Here is a 22,597-nt window from a genome sequence, read left to right on the forward strand (position 1 = left end):
TCGCCCCGTCTCCCCGTCGTGCACTCTCGCCCCGTCTCCCCGTCGTGCACTCTCGCCCCGTCTCCCCGTCGTGCACTCTCGCCCCGTCTCCCCGTCGTGCACTCTCGCCCCATCTCCCCGTCGTGCACTCTCGCCCCGTCTCCCCGTCGTGCACTCTCGCCCCATCTCCCCGTCGTGCACTCTCTCCATTTTTCTTCATTAATTTGGTTAGGCCAGATTTTCTGACTGCTGTCTTGAGGCTCTAGGGGTTGGTTTGGGTTAGTGAACTGAGCCTCAGAACCATCTGGCTGAGGGGACTCTTCTCTTGTTTCATCTCTTGACATTGAAAGGCTGTGTGATTAATGTTTTGAGGTTGCTTGTTTTTCAAATAGTTGTAGAATGTTATGTCTCTCTTTTTTTCAATTTGAATAAGGAGGTGGTGTTGACCCAATTCTGCTCTACATGCTCTATTTTGTGTTTCTTTGCACTTGCAACGTCGACAGAAGAATGATCATTTAATTACTATAGTGATGTTTGTGTAAATGAATTCCTTGGGTTGCCAATTGGTGATTTGACATGAAAATAAAATTGAATTCATTAATTTATGCAATACGCTCTTGCAAAACTCTGCATACTGTATTTTGATTGGATGTTTGTCCCATTTGGTAAATTCATGATTAGAGAGCGGAACCCATACTTCACTGCCATATAAAGCAATTGGTTCTATAACTGATTGAACATGTTTGAGCCAGATTCTAATTGGAATTCCTTTTTAATGGCGTAGAATGCTCTTCTTGCTTTGTTGCTCAGCTCGTTCACAGCCATGTGAAAGCTACCTGTGTTGCTGATATTCAGTCCTAGATACGTGTAGTGTCCATATAGAATTTATTTTGTGTAATTTGTGACCCTGATTTTCCGGACCTCTTTTAGGAATATCACTATATTCTGTTTTTTTTTGGTTAAATGTCAGAGCCCAGTTCTGACAGAACCTGTACAGATGTTCTAGGTGCTGCTGTAACTCTTTAGTGGGAGACAGCAGCACCAGGTCATCTGCGTACAGCAGACCCTCTTTGGTGGGAGACAGCAGCACCAGGTCATCTGTGTACAGCAGACCCTCTTTGGTGGGAGACGGTAGCACCAGGTCATCTGCGTACAGCAGACCCTCCTTAGTGGGAGACAGCAGCACCAGGTCATCTGTGTACAGCAGACCCTCTTTGGTGGGAGACAGTAGCACCAGGTCATCTGCGTACAGCAGACCCTCCTTAGTGGGAGACAGCAGCACCAGGTCATCTGTCTACAGCAGACCCTCCTTAGTGGGAGACAGCAGCACCAGGTCATCTGTCTATAGTAGACCCTCCTTAGTGGGAGACAGCAGCACCAGGTCATCTGCGTACAGCAGACCCTCCTTAGTGGGAGACAGCAGCACCAGGTCATCTGCGTACAGCAGACCCTCCTTAGTGGGAGACAGCAGCACCAGGTCATCTGTCTACAGCAGACCCTCCTTAGTGGGAGACAGCAGCACCAGGTCATCTGTCTACAGCAGACCCTCCTTAGTGGGAGACAGCAGCACCAGGTCATCTGTCTACAGCAGACCCTCCTTAGTGGGAGACAGCAGCACCAGGTCATCTGTGTACAGCAGACCCTCCTTAGTGGGAGACAGCAGCACCAGGTCATCTGTCTACAGCAGACCCTCCTTAGTGGGAGACAGCAGACCCTCCTTAGTGGGAGACAGCAGCACCAGGTCATCTGTCTACAGCAGACCCTCCTTAGTGGGAGACAGCAGCACCAGGTCATCTGCGTACAGCAGACCCTCCTTAGTGGGAGACAGCAGCACCAGGTCATCTGTCTACAGCAGACCCTCCTTAGTGGGAGACAGCAGCACCAGGTCATCTGTCTACAGCAGACCCTCCTTAGTGGGAGACAGCAGCACCAGGTCATCTGTCTACAGCAGACCCTCTTTGGTGGGAGACAGCAGCACCAGGTCATCTGTCTACAGCAGACCCTCCTTAGTGGGAGACAGCAGCACCAGGTCATCTGCATACAGCAGACCCTCCTTAGTGGGAGACAGCAGCACCAGGTCATCTGTCTACAGCAGACCCTCTTTAGTGGGAGACAGCAGCACCAGGTCATCTGCGTACAGCAGACCCTCCTTAGTGGGAGACAGCAGCACCAGGTCATCTGTCTACAGCAGACCCTCCTTAGTGGGAGACAGCAGCACCAGGTCATCTGCGTACAGCAGACCCTCCTTAGTGGGAGACAGCAGCACCAGGTCATCTGTCTACAGCAGACCCTCTTTAGTGGGAGACAGCAGCACCAGGTCATCTGCGTACAGCAGACCCTCCTTAGTGGGAGACAGCAGCACCAGGTCATCTGCATACAGCAGACCCTCCTTAGTGGGAGACAGCAGCACCAGGTCATCTGTCTACAGCAGACCCTCCTTAGTGGGAGACAGCAGCACCAGGTCATCTGTCTACAGCAGACCCTCCTTAGTGGGAGACAGCAGCACCAGGTCATCTGTCTACAGCAGACCCTCCTTAGTGGGAGACAGCAGCACCAGGTCATCTGTCTACAGCAGACCCTCCTTAGTGGGAGACAGCAGCACCAGGTCATCTGTCTACAGCAGACCCTCCTTAGTGGGAGACAGCAGCACCAGGTCATCTGTCTACAGCAGACCCTCCTTAAAGGGAGACAGCAGCACCAGGTCATCTGTCTACAGCAGACCCTCCTTAGTGGGAGACAGCAGCACCAGGTCATCTGTCTACAGCAGACCCTCTTTGGTGGGAGACAGCAGTACCAGGTCATCTGCGTACAGCAGACAATTGATTTCAGTGTTGTGTAAGGTGAGACCAGGTGCTGCAGATTCTTCTAATGTTTGTGGCCAATTCATTAATGTAGATGTTAAATGGTGTTGGACTTATTGGGCAGCTCTGTTTCATGCCACGTCCCCTAGAAAGGCTTGTTGCCAATTCTACGATGCTTCATGGTTTGGTTCTGCCCTCCTCAGATTTACTGTGGTCTGAGAGAGGTGTTAATGGGCTGATTGAAGGTTCTGAGAGACTCTGGGTTGAGGTCCTGCAGCCTGTTCTCTCTCTCTCTCTCTCTCTCTCTCTCTCCTGCAGCCTGTTCCCTCGCCCCTGCAGCTCCTCTCTTAGTGTGGTCATCTTGTTATTACTGCTCTCCCTGTCTTTGTAGATCTCTCACCTCCGTTGTTAGCCAGCTCTCTCTTGCTGGACCGCTGTCCTGCTCTGTCCGCACCTTGGTTAGGAACTCCTCTTAAGGTGTGGTTGTCTGGTTGCTGTTTGCTCACGCTGTCCCTGAGCAGGACCACCTCCCCTTCCAGTTTGGTGAACTCCTCCCTCGTGGCAGCCATGGTGGTGAGGGGGGGTCTCTCTGGGGGAGGGTCTCTCTCTCGCGCTCTCTCTCTCTCTCTCGCTCTCTCGCGCTCTCTCTCTGCTCTCTCCTTAATGGTCTGAAAGTCTGTTTCAAACAAGTGATATTTCCAGTTGGAGAATCCTGTGTTACAGATTCCCTCATTCTTTATGGATGGGTAGTGAGAGCAGACTGCTGAGCGCCATGCATTTGGCTGGTCAATGAGAAAGATGAGATTACTCACATCACTGATTTTGTAGAGATCTGCTAAAAGTGTTTCTGGCCTCCTTTTGTAGCTTCTGTTTTAAAAAGCTTTCCTCGTTGTCATTTCTGGCCTGTGGATGGTAGAGGATGGACTCGACGCAAAGGGGGGGGGGGGGGGCATGGTTCCGGTGGGCTCTGCTGCTGCGCTGTTCTTCTGCCGCACCGTTGCCATGGCAACCATTTTTGTTTGCATACCGCTAGTTAGTTCTAACTAGTAGTGCACGACCCCGACTCCTGTGCTTAGAGTCGTAGGAGTCGACTCTTGCTCGACTCCCAAAACACACTGAAACGGATGCGCGCACACACGGTACACACCACCTCCGTTATTGTATAGTCCTATTAGGAAGATTACATTCGCGTTCTAGACGGCTGACACGAGCATGATGCTGCATGATGCCATTTGCTCATCCATTTAGCCTATAAAAGGCCTGTTTTTGTTTCAATACAGAAGGTGGTGTACAGCAACTATAATATTTCAGTGATATTTCTGCTGTGTACAGCCTTGAAGGATCCCATGGGGTGATGCGGCGCACTCCACGCTGATACGCCTATTATGTGTCATGTCATAGCCCTATTCGGACTGGTATTGCTAGAGACGTTGGTTTTGTAAATATTATCCAAGCATGTGCTTGGTTTTTTCAAAACTGCCCCCTGTAATTACATTTTTTTTTTTCAAATTGAATTGACTCATATGACCGAAGCGTGGAGGTTTTTATTGTAGGCGTGAATATATGTCTGTCTAGACGATTAGAGGCTACACGCATAACTCGTGCTAGGTTGCCAAATGTTTTGGTCTCCCCATAATATTGTAACGAAACAGCAGGGAGCAGGTCTCGAACCCTCGACCTTCTAGCCCGAAGTCCGGCGCGCTATCGACTGTGCAGCAAAAGCATGCTCGTGCGGCAGAGTCGATTTCCGCGCTTATAAACCCAGGGTCGTTACACTATTTAAATTGATGATAAAATAATCATTATTTTAGTGATCCATGGTAGACGTCCTTCCTAATAACAACAAAATTCGTCATCTGTCCCATGTCTTATTCGACTAGTAGTTGTTCTGAAATGTTTATTGCTTGCCTACGTTTTACTCCCTCTATGTTTAATACAACACGCATACATGAATAATTAATTTATGTTGCCTATCCTGAAGTTTGTTCTATAGAAAGTATTTGACTGACAAAATTAAGGAAATTAGAAGGGGGGGGGGGGGGATTTCGGCAAGGCCATTTAAAAATTCTCTGTCTTAGGTCAGTTAGGATCACCACTTTATTTTAAGAATGTGAAATGTCAGAATAATGATTTATTTCAGCTTTTATTTCTTTCATCACATTCCCAGTGGGTTAGAAGTTTACATACACTCAATTAGTATTTTGTAGCATTGCCTTTAAATTGTTTAACCTGGGTCAAACATTTTGGGTAGCCTTCCACAAGCTTCCCACAATAAGTTGGGTGAATTTTGACCCATTCCTCCTGACAGAGCTGGTGTAACTGAGTCAGGTTTGTAGGCCTCCTTGCTCGCACACGCTTATTCAGTTCTGCCCACAAATTTTCTATATGATTGATGTCAGGGCTTTGTGATGGCCACTCCAATACCTTGACTTTGTTCTCCTTATGCCATTTTGCCATTGTCCTTTTGAAAGACCCATTTGCGACCAAGCTTTAACTTCCTGACTGATGTCTTGATGTTGCTTCAAGATAACCACATAATTTTTCACCCTCATGATGCCATCTGTTTTGTGAAGTGCACGAGTCCCTCCTGCAGCAAAGCACCCCCACAACATGATGCTGCCACCCCTGTGCTTCACGTTTTGGATGGTGTTCTTCAGCTTGCAAGCGTTCCCCTTTTTCCTCCAAACATAACGATGGTCATTATGGCCAAACAGTTCTATTTTTGTTTCATCAGACCAGAGGACATTTCTCCAAAAAGTACAATCTTTGTCCCCATGTGCAGTTGCAAACCGTAGTCTGGCTTTTTTTATGTTGGTATTGGAGCAGTGGCTTTTTCCTTGCTGAGCGGCCTTTCAGGTAATGTCAATATAGGACTCGTTTTACTGTGAATATAGATACTTTTGTACCTGTTTTCTCCAGCATCTTCACCATGTCCTTTGCTGCTGTTCTGGTATTGATTTGCACTTTTCGCCCAAAGTACGTTCATCTCTAGGAGACAGAACGCGTCTCCTTCCTGAGTGGTATGACGGCTGCGTGGTCCCATGGTGTTTATACTTGCGTACTATTGTTTGTACAGATGAACGTGGTACCTTCAGACGTTTGGAAATTGCTCCCAAGGATGAACCAGACTTGTGGAGGTCTCCAATTTGGAGGTCTTGGCTGATTTCTTTTGATTTTTCCCATGCTATTAGCAGAGGCACTGAGTTTGAAGGTAGGCCTTGAAATACATTACATTTACATTTAAGTCATTTAGCAGACGCTCTTATCCAGAGCGACTTACAAATTGGTGCATTCACCTTATGATATCCAGTGGAACAACCACTTTACAATAGTGCATCTAACTCTTTTAAGGGGGGGGGGGGATTAGAGGGATTACTTTATCCTATCCTAGGTATTCCTTAAAGAGGTGGGGTTTCAGGTGTCTCCGGAAGGTGGTGATTGACTCCGCTGACCTGGCGTCGTGAGGGAGTTTGTTCCACCATTGGGGTGCCAGAGCAGCGAACAGTTTTGACTGGGCTGAGCGGGAACTGTACTTCCTCAGAGGAAGGCGGCGAGCAGGCCAGAGGTGGATGAATGCAGTGCCCTTGTTTGGGTGTAGGGCCTGATCAGAGCCTGAAGGTACGGAGGTGCCGTTCCCCTCACAGCTCCGTAGGCAAGCACCATGGTCTTGTAGCGGATGCGAGCTTCAACTGGAAGCCAGTGGAGAGAGCGGAGGAGCGGGGTGACGTGAGAGAACTTGGGAAGGTTGAACACCAGACGGGCTGCGGCGTTCTGGATGAGTTGTAGGGGTTTAATGGCACAGGCAGGGAGCCCAGCCAACAGCGAGTTGCAGTAATCCAGACGGGAGATGACAAGTGCCTGGATTAGGACCTGCGCCGCTTCCTGTGTGAGGCAGGGTCGTACTCTGCGAATGTTGTAGAGCATGAACCTACAGGAACGGGTCACCGCCTTGATGTTAGTTGAGAACGACAGGGTGTTGTCCAGGATCACGCCAAGGTTCTTAGCACTCTGGGAGGAGGACACAATGGAGTTGTCAACCGTGATGGCGAGATCATGGAACGGGCAGTCCTTCCCCGGGAGGAAGAGCAGCTCTGTCTTGCCGAGGTTCAGCTTGAGGTGGTGATCCGTCATCCACACCGATATGTCTGCCAGACATGCAGAGATGCGATTCGCCACCTGGTTATCAGAAGGGGGAAAGGAGAAGATTAATTGTGTGTCGTCTGCATAGCAATGATAGGAGAGACCATGTGAGGATATGACAGAGCCAAGTGACTTGGTGTATAGCGAGAATAGGAGAGGGCCTAGAACAGAGCCCTGGGGGACACCAGTGGTGAGAGCACGTGGTGCGGAGACAGATTCTCGCCACGCCACCTGGTAGGAGCGACCTGTCAGGTAGGACGCAATCCAAGCGTGGGCCGCGCCGGAGATGCCCAGCTCGGAGAGGGTGGAGAGGAGGATCTGATGGTTCACAGTATCAAAGGCAGCCGATATGTCTAGAAGGATGAGAGCAGAGGAGAGAGAGTTAGCTTTAGCAGTGCGGAGCGCCTCCGTGACACAGAGAAGAGCAGTCTCAGTTGAATGACTAGTCTTGACCTGACTGATTTGGATCAAGAAGGTCATTCTGAGAGAGATAGCAGGAGAGCTGGCCAAGGACGGTACGTTCAAGAGTTTTGGAGAGAAAAGAAAGAAGGGATACTGGTCTGTAGTTGTTGACATCGGAGGGATCGAGTGTAGGTTTTTTCAGAAGGGGTGCAACTCTCGCTCTCTTGAAGACGGAAGGGACGTAGCCAGCGGTCAAGGATGAGTTGATGAGCGAGGTGAGGTAAGGGAGAAGGTCTCCGGAAATGGTCTGGAGAAGAGAGGAGGGGATAGGGTCAAGCGGGCAGGTTGTTGGGCGGCCGGCCGTCACAAGACGCGAGATTTAATCTGGAGAGAGAGGGGAGAAAGAGGTCAAAGCACAGGGTAGGGCAGTGTGAGCAGAACCAGCGGTGTCGTTTGACTTAGCAAACGAGGATCGGATGTCGTCGATCTTCTTTTCAAAATGGTTGACGAAGTCATCCGCAGAGAGGGAGGGAGGGGGAGGAGGAGGAGGATTCAGGAGGGAGGAGAAGGTGGCAAAGAGCTTCCTAGGGTTAGAGGCAGATGCTTGGAATTTAGAGTGGTAGAAAGTGGCTTTAGCAGCAGAGACAGAAGAGGAGAATGTAGAGAGGAGGGAGTGAAAGGATGCCAGGTCCGCAGGGAGGCGAGTTTTCCTCCATTTCCGCTCGGCTGCCCGGAGCCCGGTTCTGTGAGCTCGCAATGAGTCGTCGAGCCACGGAGCAGGAGGGGAGGACCGAGCCGGCCTGGAGGATAGGGGACATAGAGAGTCAAAGGATGCAGAAAGGGAGGAGAGGAGGGTTGAGGAGGCAGAATCAGGAGATAGGTTGGAGAAGGTTTGAGCAGAGGGAAGAGATGATAGGATGGAAGAGGAGAGAGTAGCGGGGGAGAGAGAGCGAAGGTTGGGACGGCGCGATACCATCCGAGTGGGGGCAGTGTGGGAAGTGTTGGATGAGAGCGAGAGGGAGAAGGATGCAAGGTAGTGGTCGGAGACTTGGAGGGGAGTTGCAATGAGATTAGTGGAAGAACAGCATCTAGTAAAGATGAGGTCAAGCGTATTGCCTGCCTTGTGAGTAGGGGGGGGAGGTGAGAGGGTGAGGTCAAAAGAGGAGAGGAGTGGAAAGAAGGAGGCAGAGAGGAATGAGTCAAAGGTAGACGTGGGGAGGTTAAAGTCACCCAGAACTGTGAGAGGTGAGCCATCCTCAGGAAAGGAACTTATCAAGGCGTCAAGCTCATTGATGAACTCTCCAAGGGAACCTGGAGGGCGATAAATGATAAGGATGTTAAGCTTGAAAGGGCTGGTAACTGTGACAGCATGGAATTCAAAGGAGGCGATAGACAGATGGGTCAGGGGAGAAAGAGAGAATGTCCACTTGGGAGAGATGAGGATCCCAGTGCCACCACCCCGCTGACCAGAAGCTCTCGGGGTGTGCGAGAACACGTGGGCAGACGAGGAGAGAGCAGTAGGAGTAGCAGTGTTATCTGTGGTAATCCATGTTTCCGTCAGTGCCAAGAAGTCGAGGGACTGGAGGGAAGCATAGGCTGAGATGAACTCTGCCTTGTTGGCCGCAGATCGGCAGTTCCAGAGGCTGCCGGAGACCTGGAACTCCACGTGGGTCGTGCGCGCTGGGACCACCAGGTTAGAGTGGCAGCGGCCACGCGGTGTGAAGCGTTTGTATGGTCTGTGCAGAGAGGAGAGAAGAGGGATAGACAGACATAGTTGACAGGCTACAGAAGAGGCTACGCTAATGCAAAGGAGATTGGAATGACAAGTGGACTACACGTCTCAAATGTTCAGAAAGTTAAGCTTACGTTGCAAAAAATCTTATTGACTAAAATGATAGTTGGCTAGCTGGCTAGCTAGCAGTGTTGCTAGCAGTGTTGACTAGGTAGGAGAACGGCGGCGCTAGCTAACGGCGGCGCTAGCTAACCTCGATAATTACTCGATAATTACTCTAAACTACACAATTATCTTAGATACAAAGACAGCAAAGACAACTATGTAGCTAGCTAACACTACACTAATCAAGTCGTTCCGTTGTAATGTAATAGTTCCTACAGTGCTGCTATTCGGTAGAAGTTAGCTAGCTGGCTAGCTAGCAGTGTTGACTACGTTAGAAGGACGAAAATAGGCGGCTAGCTAACCTCGATAATTACTCTAAACTACACAATTATCTTTGATACAAAGACGGCTATGTAGCTAGCTAAGAAAAAATTGCTAAGATCAAACAAATCAAACCGTTGTACTGTAATGAAATGAAATGTAATACTACCTGTGGAGCGAAGCGAAATGCGACTACTCGCTCCAACCCGGAAGTGAGTGTTTACATCCACAGGTACACCACAGGTACACCTCCAATTGACTCATTGACTCAAATGATGTCAATTAGCCTATCAGAAGCTTCTAAAGCCATGACATCATTTTCTGGAATTTTCCAAGCTGTTTAAAGGCACAGTCAACTTAGTGTATGTAAACTTCTGACCCACTGGAATTGTGATACAGTGAAATAATCTGTCTGTAAACAATTGTTGGAAAAATTACTTGTGTCATGCACAAGCCTATTGTGATCATTGACAGCTGCTTTGAAGGACACAAATAAAAATTGCTTTCTGCTACTAAGATCAGTGAAATGTAGGCTAAACTGACAACGGAGTGAAGAGCAGAAATCTCAACTAGCAAGTCGGAGATTTTCAGCACAACACTGTCATGCCTGGCTGTGCCCCTTCCATCTCGCTCGCTCTCTCTCTCCCCATCGCTAGCTCGCTCTTTCTGTTCTCGAAGTAGACTAGGCTAATGGTTTCCTCTGTTGAAAAAAATACTGAATCTTAGGAGTCGGGGAGTCTATTTCTAGCGAAATCGAAGTTTGACACCCAGAAATGCGAGTCGACTCCCCACAACTATCTCTAACTTAGCTAAGAAACCAGCAAAAAGACTGAAGATATGTTTAGAGTTAATGCTGATTTTTGGTTTACTCACTCAATTTGGTCATTTAATGTAGTTGTATTTACTCCCCTTGCTAGCTTTGTTCTTGCTCAATTTTTCTGACTCGCTGGTTAGCTTGATGGCTAGGTTTTTGTTGTGTCGCTAGCTAGGAAGAGTCAAAACCACTTCATTTTTAACATTTCTATTCTCATTGAATAGAGTTGTTGTTCATTATTTCATTTCTTTTTAGATTTGAATCCGTCTCATTTTAAAAACCAAAAAGAGAAATAAATCAGGAGCTCACTCTGAGCATGTCTGTAGCGCTATCTCTCCCCCATCTCTCTCTCCCCATTTCCCTCTCCCTCTCTCTCCCCCATTTCCCTCTCTCTCCCCATCTCCCTCTCTCTCCCCCATTTCCCTCTCTCTCTCTCTCCCCCATCTCTCTCTCCCCCATCTCTCTCTCTCTCCCCCCCATCTCTCTCTCTCTCTCTCTCAACCCCACCTTCATAGATTAGTGATGGAGAACGTCTTGATGCATCTTATGGAGGTGGAAACATTACTGCAGAAGTGCCTCCTTCCTCTCAGATGACCACCACTACACCAGCCAGCCAGTGGGGCTTCCCTGGTTAAAGTTATATTAAGAGTCTTCTGTTTGCTGCTGGAGAGAAGTAGGGCAAAGCAAATGAAGAGAAACCGTGGCAGTTTGCAATCTCAGCCTTTTGCTCCAGTGGTGCGTGACCACAACCAGTAAAGATAGGTATGCTGCCCTCTACTGGTTAATGTTACAAGATGTCTGAGGACCTCTGAATTAAAGAATGAAGGCACTGAGATGGAACGTCTAGGGGACCTCGAGGTGAGGTTTGAGGACCACTGAATTACAGAATGAAGGCACTGAGGTGGAAGGTCTAGGTGACGGTGAGGTGAGGTTTGAGGACCACTGAATTACAGAATGAAGGCACTGAGATGGAACGTCTAGGGGACGGTGAGGTTTGAGGACCACTGAATTACAGAATGAAGGCACTGAGGTGGAAGGTCTAGGTGACCTCGAGGTGAGGTTTGAGGACCACTGAATTACAGAATGAAGGCACTGAGATGGAACGTCTAGGGGACGGTGAGGTTTGAGGACCACTGAATTACAGAATGAAGGCACTGAGGTGGAACGTCTAGGGGACCTCGAGGTGAGGTTTGAGGACCACTGAATTACAGAATGAAGGCACTGAGGTGGAAGGTCTAGGTGACCTCGAGGTGAGGTTTGAGAACCACTGAATTACAGAATGAAGGCACTGAGATGGAACGTCTAGGGGACCTCGAGGTGAGGTTTGAGGACCACTGAATTACAGAATGAAGGCACTGAGATGGAACGTCTAGGGGACCTCGAGGTGAGGTTTGAGAACCACTGAATTACAGAATGAAGGCACTGAGGTGGAACGTCTAGCTGACCTCGAGGTGTAGTTGGATAACCACTGTCTTAGAGGATTAGATAGGTATAAGCAATACATTACATTCAACACGGTGTATCAGAGTGCAATATAGAGGTAGCACTGCTTACCTCCAGTCCTCTCTGATCTACCTTGTGGTTAGGGCGTAGGTACCAGGTCCTCTCTGATCTACCTTGGGGTTAAGGTGTAGGTACCAGGTCCTCTCTGATCTACCTTGTGGTTAGGGCGTAGGTACCAGGTCCTCTCTGATCTACCTTGGGGTTAAGGTGTAGGTACCAGGTCCTCTCTGATCTACCTTGTGGTTAGGGCGTAGGTACCAGGTCCTCTCTGATCTACCTTGGGGTTAGGGCGTAGGTACCAGGTCCTCTCTGATCTACCTTGGGATTAGGGTGTAGGTACCAGGTCCTCTCTGATCTACCTTGTGGTTAGGGCGTAGGTACCAGGTCCTCTCTGATCTACCTTGTGGTTAGGGCGTAGGTACCAGGTCCTCTCTGATCTACCTTGGGGTTAAGGTGTAGGTACCAGGTCCTCTCTGATCTACCTTGTGGTTAGGGCGTAGGTACCAGGTCCTCTCTGATCTACCTTGGGGTTAAGGTGTAGGTACCAGGTCCTCTCTGATCTACCTTGGGGTTAAGGTGTAGGTACCCGGTCCTCTCTGATCTACCTTGGGGTTAAGGCGTAGGTACCAGGTCCTCTCTGACCTACCTTGGGGTTAGGGCGTAGGTACCAGGTCCTCTCTGATCTACCTTGGGGTTGGGGCGTAGGTACCAGGTCCTCTCTGATCTACCTTGGGGTTGGGGCGTAGGTACCAGGTCCTCTCTGATCTACCTTGGGGTTGGGGCGTAGGTACCAGGTCCTCTCTGATCTACCTTGTGATTAAGGTGTAGGTACCCGGTCCTCTCTGATCTACCTTGGGGTTAGGGCGTAGGTAGGGCAAAGCTTTTCAATTACTTTTTTCATCTGTGCCGATGTTGGTCGTGGCGGGGATGTTGCCGATGTTGGTCGTGGCGGGGATGTTGCCGATGTTGGTCGTGGCGGGGATGTTGCCGATGTTGGTCGTGGCGGGGATGTTGCCGATGTTGGTCGTGGCGAGGATGTCTACTGAGCTTCTTTCCTGAGTGACATCAGGACATCTGGACACATGGCTGTTTTTAGAAACTTGACTGACAAGACCTAACGCTTGGCAAAAAAAGTCAATGCGTTATTCGTAACACCCACTTCGTAAAGACGTCTTCCCAGTTGCTCCACTGATTTTGTTGTTGTTGTTGACGGTAAATGCTTGTGTCACTTACATCCCTGGACGCCTTGTATTCTAATTGAATTATGTCCGGGCCACAGTGGTGTAAATGCTCAATCAATATCATCTGTGAATTGCTGCCACCTATCAGACTATACAGGGTAGAATTGATCAAATGGCACCTTATTCCCTATATAGTGCACTACTTTAGACCAGAGCCCCATAGGGTAGGGCACTACTTTTGACCAGGGCCCCATAGGGTAGTGCACTACTTTAGACCAGGGCCCCATAGGGTAGTGCACTACTTTTGACCAGGACCCCATAGGGTGGTGCACTACTTTTGACCAGGACCCCATAGGGTAGTGCACTACTTTAGACCAGGGCCCCATAGGGTAGTGCACTACTTTTGACCAGGACCCATAGGGTAGGGCACTACTTTAGACCAGAGCCCCATAGGGTAGTGCACTACTTTAGACCAGAGCCCATAGGGTAGTGCACTACTTTTGACCAGGACCCATAGGGTAGGGCACTACTTTAGACCAGAGCCCCATAGGGTAGTGCACTACTTTAGACCAGGACCCATAGGGTAGTGCACTACTTTAGACCAGGACCCCATAGGGTAGTGCACTACTTTAGACCAGGACCCATAGGGTAGTGACACTACTTTAGACCAGGACCCCATAGGGTAGTGCACTACTTTAGACCAGGGCCCCATAGGGTAGTGCACTACTTTAGACCAGGACCCCATAGGGTAGTGCACTACTTTAGACCAGGACCCCATAGGATAGTGCACTACTTTAGACCAGGACCCATAGGGTAGTGCACTACTTTAGACCAGGGTCCCATAGGGTAGTGCACTACTTTAGACCAGGACCCCATAGGGTAGTGCACTACTTTAGACCAGGATCCCATAGGGTAGTGCACTACTTTAGACCAGGATCCCATAGGGTAGTGCACTACTTTAGACCAGGATCCCATAGGGTAGTGCACTACTTTAGACCAGGACCCCCCCCCCCCCCCCACTGTGTCAGTGTGGAAGATTTTCAAAGGAGGTGGTCGTGAAATGGTAGGGTCTTTGTGTGACTCCGTGCTAAGGTCATAGCTAGTCATTAATCAGACTGATCAAGTGATTACTACAACTGAGGACAGTATACGCTATATCATATAATGTAGGTTTAAATGTGTATTGTCACTTACTAATTAATGCAAGCTGTAGCTTATCAAAGTTAACTGGCTAACTCATTAATTCTGCTTTTGTAGTTCGCCTCCCTAGGTTGTCCAAAGCTGTTCTGTTGTGAATATGATCACTTAACATTCACTTGCAGTTCTATGTCCTTACACAAGGGGGCGTCTTAGTATTGCAAATCAACCTGGTTGGCCTTTTGTGCAAAGACACATTTCAAGTTTAGTTATTAATCTCTGTCTGTCTCTGTCACTGTCTTTCCCTCTGTCACTCTCCCTGTCTCCCTCTGTCACTCTCCCTGTCTCCCTCTGTCACTCTCCCTGTCTCCCTCTGTCACTCTCCCTGTCTCCCTCTGTCACTCTCCCTGTCTCCCTCTGTCACTCTCCCTGTCTCCCTCTGTCACTCTCCCTGTCTCCCTCTGTCACTCTCCCTGTCTCCCTCTGTCACTCTCCCTGTCTCCCTCTGTCACTCTCCCTGTCTCCCTCTGTCACTCTCCCTGTCTCCCTCTGCGTGTCTGTCTCCCTCTATCACTCTCCCTGTCTCCCTCTGTCACTCTCCCTGTCTCCCTCTGCGTGTCTGTCTCCCTCTGTCACTCTCCCTGTCTCCCTCTATCACTCTCCCTGTCTCCCTCTATCACTCTCCCTGTCTCCCTCTATCACTCTCCCTGTCTCCCTCTGTCACTCTCCCTGTCTCCCTCTATCACTCTCCCTGTCTCCCTCTATCACTCTCCCTGTCTCCCTCTATCACTCTCCCTGTCTCCCTCTGTCACTCTCCCTGTCTCCCTCTGTCACTCTCCCTGTCTCCCTCTGTCACTCTCCCTGTCTCCCTCTGTCACTCTCCCTGTCTCCCTCTGTCACTCTCCCTGTCTCCCTCTGTGTGTGTGTCTCCCTCTGTGTGTGTGTCTCCCTCTGTGTGTGTGTGTGTGTGGGATGGTAGACCTAAGGTTTGGTTTTACAGTTTGAGTCTCCATTATTTTTAGTTTCAAGTTTTATTAGTCATATGTACAGGATATGGATCCAGGGGTTTTTCTACCATTGAAATCCTTGGGTGGGCTGCCTAAGTGTTTTTTTCGGGATGCCTAAAATTATTAAAAAAAATTTGTGATGGAAAAATGCTTTCAGTGTAAAAACTTAAACGATTAAAACCAGATGATTAAAAAAAAAGATAATGGACCTATATATTTTTAAATAATATAATCTTTGAGAACTAACAATCACCAAAATAAAATGCAAGATAGTCAGGGAGAATTGAAAAATCCCAAAACAATGAAGTAAAAAGGCTTAGTAGAATATAATAAACAGTTTAGCATCAGTATAATGCATGAAGCCACAATTTATAGTCCAATATATACACGTGTTTTTGTGGAAGGGGGGGATTGAGGAGGATTTTTAAAATGTTAATTGTGCAGTATTTAGCAATAATAATAAATCTGGTAGCGGCGTATGTGTGGATATGAGTGTATCTCTATAGGGATGTGTGTCATGGTACGGCGACTCAGAGAACCCTTTCTAGTCGATGTCCTGGATGGGTGGGGAGCATGGTCCAAGTGATGTACTGTTCTGTCTTCACCAACTGCCGGAGGGCCTTACGGTTGTTGCGGACGGCGCAATTTCTGTACCAGGCCGTGATGCAACCGGTCAGGGCGCTCTCGACGATGCAGGCGTGCGGCGGTAGTATTTGCAGAGGACCCAGGGATGCATGCCGCATTTCTGCAGCTGTCTTAGGAAGTAGAGACGCTCTGTTGAGCCCTCTTGACGAGTGGTGTTGGTCCATGTTACGTCTTTGGTGATGTGGAACTTAAAACTGCTGACTCTCTCTACTGCAGTCCTATGGATCGGGGCATGCCCCCCCCCCCCCCCCCCTCCTCTCCCCCTGCTTCCTGAAGTCAACAAACTCCTTTGTTTTGCTGACGTTGAGGGAGAGGTCATTTGTCCTGGCATCACAATGCCAGTTCACTTACCACATCCCTATAGGCTGACTCGTCTTGGTTGGTTATCAGGACTACAACCGTGGTGTCGTCGGCAAACGTGATGATGGAGTTGGTGTCGTGCAAAGCCAACAGAGAGTACAGCAGAGGACTGAGGGCACAGAGATTGTTGCCAATCGTCACAGCCTGTGGTCTGCCCGTCAGGAAGTCCAGGATCCAGCTGCAGAGGGTTGTGTCCAGACCCACTGCTCTGAGCTTGGTGTCGAACATGGAGGAAACAATCGTGTTGTACTGTTTTATCTAGCTTTTATCTAGGTTTATTCACAATCTGGCTTTCAGTTCCATTTCACTGTATTTTAAGACTAATATTTTAATATATTAGTCTAATAATATATAGACTAATAATATTAATATATTTAATGAATTTACCATTGTCAGCATCTTATGAATCGCTTTGACTTGTGAAAAATTTTAATAAAATTGAAATGAGACTGCAGCTCGCTTTATTGATATTTCCCCCCACATTTTTATAAAAGTAGGGCTATAATAACCTTGAAAAAGTCTCAGCTGTTTAAAATTTCCAGGCTGGCGTGCAGCCGTTCCATAAAACAGTAATGTTTCATCCTTTTGTACGTGTGTGCCGATTTCCATTGTAAAAGTCACATACTTTCCTATGTGTTCCCTCTCTGACGGCCAGATAGCCTCGTCTGCCAGCCCAGCCACCTCCGCGCGCTTGTACAAAATGTGCATGGTTGCGCAATGAATTTAAGCGGCAAGTTTACCTAGAGTTTATTGGCGTGACTGAGTCATGTCACACACACACACACATCTGCTTTTGAACGATGGCATGGAACTCCTCTCCAAAGAAACTGCGGTATGTTTCACCTTCGAAAAAATCTGAAATGTTATTTTATATTATCCGTTCGTCCACCGTGTGTCATGGTCGGAGAAATGCCACTCTCTCTCTCTCATTTGACCATGACCTGAATTGACCAATCACATGGTGCCATGGCTCATTTGACCTGAATTGACCAATCACTTGGTCATGCTAATAGGCTACTAGCACCTCTCCATCTAGAAAATGATTTGTGTGAACTCTCTAAGCTCTATGTACGCTTTCATACTATGATTTAATCGCTCTGATTTAATAGCAAATGAAGAAAACAATGTTCAAGCTTCCCTCACCCTGACTGCACCTGCTATTTCCTGCCTCTTTATTCATGTCATTAAGCTATACCATCGAAAAGGACCAATCAGCACCAACATGAGAAGTTCATAGGAGCATGTTAAATTGGGTGTCAAACGAAGTCTTTTTTTTGGGGGGGGGTGGGAGGGTGGAAATCAACCGTTTCCCCATCTTAAAAATGAAGCATAAGTTAAAGGCTTTGATTTCTACATAAACAGATGCAAAAGGGGGTCTTAGGAAAAAATCTACCAGAAATTCTTAAAAGGCATCAGAAATTGATCAAAACTAACATCTTGACGTAAAGGCCCCTGCCGACTAATGTCAACACTTTATATTTAGTTTTGGAGAAATTGTTTACCTTCTGTGAGTTTAAGAAATATTCCCTTGTGCCTTGTTTTCAAAAACAGACATATCTTTAAGATATTTTCACATTTCTCCCTCATAAGGAGGGTTGGATTATAAAAGTTCACAGGAAGTAATGGACCTATCAAATTGGTTCTAGTGATTTTTACTGATTTTACATTTTGTATATGAATTATTAAGTGGTTCAAACTGTAGGAAAAAAATGCAACTGAATTTTAATGCAACTGAATTTGCTACAATGTGAAATAACAGTTACAAACCATAGTAGTGTCCTCCCTTCCACTGACTTATGTTCAGCTCATAGTGTCTCCTGTTACTGTCCTCCCTTCCACTGACATTCTGTTATGTTCAGCTCATAGTGTCTCCTGTTACTGTCCTCCCTTCCACTGACATACTGTTATGTTCAGCTCATAGTGTCTCCTGTTACTGTCCTCTCTTCCACTGACTGTTATGTTCAGCTCATAGTGTCTCCTGTTACTGTCCTCTCTTCCACTGACTGTTATGTTCAGCTCATAGTGTCTCCTGTTACTGTCCTCTCTTCCACTGGGATACTGTTATGTTCAGCTCATAGTGTCTCCTGTTACTGTCCTCCCTTCCACTGACTGTTATGTTCAGCTCATAGTGTCTCCTGTTACTGTCCTCTCTACCACTGACATACTGTTATGTTCAGCTCATAGTGTCTCCTGTTACTGTCCTCTCTTCCACTGACTGTTATGTTCAGCTCATAGTGTCTCCTGTTACTGTCCTCTCTTCCACTGACGTACTGTTATGTTCAGCTCATAGTGTCTCCTGTTACTGTCCTCTCTTCCACTGACTTATGTTCAGCTCATAGTGTCTCCTGTTACTGTCCTCTCTTCCACTGACGTACTGTTATGTTCAGCTCATAGTGTCTCCTGTTACTGTCCTCTCTTCCACTGACTGTTATGTTCAGCTCATAGTGTCTCCTGTTACTGTCCTCTCTTCCACTGACTGTTATGTTCAGCTCATAGTGTCTCCTGTTACTGTCCTCTCTTCCACTGACGTACTGTTATGTTCAGCTCATAGTGTCTCCTGTTACTGTCCTCTCTTCCACTGACTTATGTTCAGCTCATAGTGTCTCCTGTTACTGTCCTCTCTTCCACTGACATTCTGTTATGTTCAGCTCATAGTGTCTCCTGTTACTGTCCTCCCTTCCACTGACATTCTGTTATGTTCAGCTCATAGTGTCTCCTGTTACTGTCCTCCCTTCCACTGACTGTTATGTTCAGCTCATAGTGTCTCCTGCTACTGTCCTCTCTTCCACTGACATACTGTTATGTTCAGCTCATAGTGTCTCCTGTTACTGTCCTCTCTTCCACTGACTGTTATGTTCAGCTCATAGTGTCTCCTGTTACTGTCCTCCCTTCCACTGGGATACTGTTATGTTCAGCTCATAGTGTCTCCTGTTACTGTCCTCTCTTCCACTGACATACTGTTATGTTCAGCTCATAGTGTCTCCTGCTACTGTCCTCCCTTCCACTGACTGTTATGTTCAGCTCATAGTGTCTCCTGCTACTGTCCTCCCTTCCACTGACTGTTATGTTCAGCTCATAGTGTCTCCTGCTACGGTCCTCTCTTCCACTGACATACTGTTATGTTCAGCTCATAGTGTCTCCTGCTACTGTCCTCCCTTCCACTGACTGTTATGTTCAGCTCATAGTGTCTCCTGCTACGGTCCTCTCTTCCACTGACATACTGTTATGTTCAGCTCATAGTGTCTCCTGTTACTGTCCTCTCTTCCACTGGGATACTGTTATGTTCAGCTCATAGTGTCTCCTGTTACTGTCCTCCCTTCCACTGGGATACTGTTATGTTCAGCTCATAGTGTCTCCTGTTACTGTCCTCCATTCCACTGACTGTTATGTTCAGCTCATAGTGTCTCCTGTTACTGTCCTCCCTTCCACTGGGATACTGTTATGTTCAGCTCATAGTGTCTCCTGTTACTGTCCTCCCTTCCACTGGGATACTGTTATGTTCAGCTCATAGTGTCTCCTGTTACTGTCCTCTCTTCCACTGACATACTGTTATGTTCAGCTCATAGTGTCTCCTGTTACTGTCCTCTCTTCCACTGACATTCTGTTATGTTCAGCTCATAGTGTCTCCTGTTACTGTCCTCTCTTCCACTGACATTCTGTTATGTTCAGCTCATAGTGTCTCCTGTTACTGTCCTCTCTTCCACTGACTGTTATGTTCAGCTCATAGTGTCTCCTGCTACTGTCCTCCCTTCCACTGACTGTTATGTTCAGCTCATAGTGTCTCCTGCTACGGTCCTCTCTTCCACTGACATACTGTTATGTTCAGCTCATAGTGTCTCCTGTTACTGTCCTCCCTTCCACTGGGATACTGTTATGTTCAGCTCATAGTGTCTCCTGTTACTGTCCTCCCTTCCACTGGGATACTGTTATGTTCAGCTCATAGTGTCTCCTGTTACTGTCCTCCATTCCACTGACTGTTATGTTCAGCTCATAGTGTCTCCTGTTACTGTCCTCTCTTCCACTGACATTCTGTTATGTTCAGCTCATAGTGTCTCCTGTTACTGTCCTCTCTTCCACTGACATACTGTTATGTTCAGCTCATAGTGTCTCCTGTTACTGTCCTCCCTTCCACTGACATTCTGTTATGTTCAGCTCATAGTGTCTCCTGTTACTGTCCTCCCTTCCACTGACATACTGTTATGTTCAGCTCATAGTGTCTCCTGTTACTGTCCTCTCTTCCACTGACTGTTATGTTCAGCTCATAGTGTCTCCTGTTACTGTCCTCTCTTCCACTGACATTCTGTTATGTTCAGCTCATAGTGTCTCCTGTTACTGTCCTCTCTTCCACTGACTGTTATGTTCAGCTCATAGTGTCTCCTGTTACTGTCCTCTCTTCCACTGACTGTTATGTTCAGCTCATAGTGTCCCACAAAATTGGGAAGGAAAAAAATGGTTTAAATGTACAACAACAAAAAAAATACAAAAACATAACTTGGAAATCAGTGTTGAAGTGTTACTGTGGAATTACCCTGTTCAGTCTTGACCTGACGGTTCACATTGTTTGCTTTTCAGTTGTGGGATATTTGCTACAAAACTGTAGGGCCTCTAATGAGGTGGTTCATCATGTTAAAGCCAGCTGTTGTTTCGGGCCAAGTAGAGAACATTTCTTAAGGCGGTGTTGCTAATTTGGTTTTGTGTCCCATTTACATCACAAAACCATTTTGGAAACCCACTGCTAACTGTAGCCTATGATTTGTAGACTGTTGCTCCATCCCAGACCCATGTTTCTTGTTGCTATTCCAAATGAAACCTTGAACATTCTTCTATTTTGTTCCAGATATGGATGAGAGGTCATGTGTGCTGTCCAGCTAAGGGCCTTGGTCGCCCCCCCCGCTGCACGTCGTCGTGAGCATGTACCGTAGGAACGGTCTCTCGGATGGCGCCAGCATCAACTCCGCCTCCTCAGTGGTAAGAACTAAGGACTGATTTTACTTCAGCCAAAATTGATAGGAGTGATATCGATCTATGTACTGATCTGAACACACTGAATGGAAAGGTAAACTCAGGAAAAAAAAGAAACGTCCCCTTTTCAGGATCCGGTCTTTCAAAGATAATTCGTAAAAATCCAAATAACTTCACAGATCTTCATTGTAAAGAGTTTAAACACTGTTTCCCATGCTTGTTCAATGAACCATAAACAATTAATGAACATGTACCTGTGGAACGGTCGTTAAGACACTAAGACACTAAGTAAGCTTACAGACGGTAGGCAATTAACGTCACAGTTATGAAAACATAGGACACTAAAGAGGCCTTTCTACTGACTTTGAAAAACACCAAAAGAAAGATGCCCAGGGGTCCATGCTCATCTGCGTGAACATGCCTTAGGCATGCTGCAAGGAGGCATGAGGACTGCAGATGTGGCCAGGGCAATAAATTGCAATGTCTGTACTCTGAGACGCCTGAGACAGGACTGACAGTGGCAGACCACGTGTAACAACACCTGCACAGGATCGGTACATCCGAACATCACACCTTCGGGACAGGTACAGGATGGCAACAACTGCCAGAGTTACACCAGGAACGCATAATCCGTCCATCAGTGCTCAGACTGTCCGCAATAGGCTGAGAGAGGCTGGACTGAGGGCTTGTAGGCCTGTTGTAAGGCAGGTCCTGACCAGACCTCACCGGCAACAACATCGCCTATGGGCACAAACCCACTGTCGCTGGACCAAACAGGACTGGCAAAAAGTGCTCTTCTCTGACGAGTCGCGGTTTTGTCTCACCAGGGGTGATGGTTGGATTCGCGTTTATTGTCGAAGGAATGAGCGTTACACCGAGGCCTGTACTCTGGAGCGGGATCGATTTGGAGGTGGAGGGTCCGTCATGGTCTGGGCAGTGTGTCACAGCATCATCGGACTGAGCTTGTTGTCATTGCAGGCAATCTCAATGCTGTGCGTTACAGGGAAGACATCCTCCTCCCTCATGTGGTAGCCTTCCTGCAGGCTCATCCTGACCTTCCAGCATGACAATGCCACTAGCCATACTGCTCGTTCTGTGTGTGATTTCCTGCAAGATAGGAATGTCAGTTTTATGCCATGGCCAGCGAAGAGCCCGGATCTCAATCCCATTGAGCACGTCTGGGACCTGTTGGATCGGAGGGTGAGGGCTAGGGCCATTCCCCCCAGAAATGTCCGGGAACTTGCAGGTGCCTTGGTGGAAGAGTGGGGTAACATCTCACAGCAAGTACTGGCAAATCTGGTGCAGTCCATGAGGATGAGATGCACTGCAGTACTTAAAGCAGCTGGTGGCCACACCAGATACTGACTGTTACTTTTGATTTGAACCCCCCCCCCCCCCCTTTGTTCAGAGACACATTATTCCATTTCTGTTAGTCACATGTCTGTGGAACTTGTTCAGTTTATGTCTCAGTTGTTGAATCTTGTTATGTTCATACAAATATTTACACA

At 47.7% G+C, this 22,597-nt stretch overlaps 1 protein-coding gene across 3 annotated transcripts in view; it reads left to right on the top strand.

Moving 5' to 3' along the window:
• Positions 1-22,597, top strand: part of LOC139544403 (ras-specific guanine nucleotide-releasing factor RalGPS1) — a 287,070-nt gene that overhangs the window by 41,662 nt on the left and 222,811 nt on the right. For all 3 annotated transcript variants that reach the window (XM_071351449.1, XM_071351451.1, XM_071351450.1), the window contains one exon: positions 20,965-21,095. In XM_071351449.1, coding sequence (XP_071207550.1) covers positions 21,039-21,095 — 57 coding nt within the window. In that variant the 5' untranslated portion in view covers positions 20,965-21,038. The remainder of the gene's footprint in view (positions 1-20,964; positions 21,096-22,597) is intronic.

This window comes from Salvelinus alpinus, chromosome 18 (assembly GCF_045679555.1).
Source record: "Salvelinus alpinus chromosome 18, SLU_Salpinus.1, whole genome shotgun sequence".
Taxonomy (NCBI): Eukaryota; Metazoa; Chordata; class Actinopteri; order Salmoniformes; family Salmonidae; genus Salvelinus; species Salvelinus alpinus.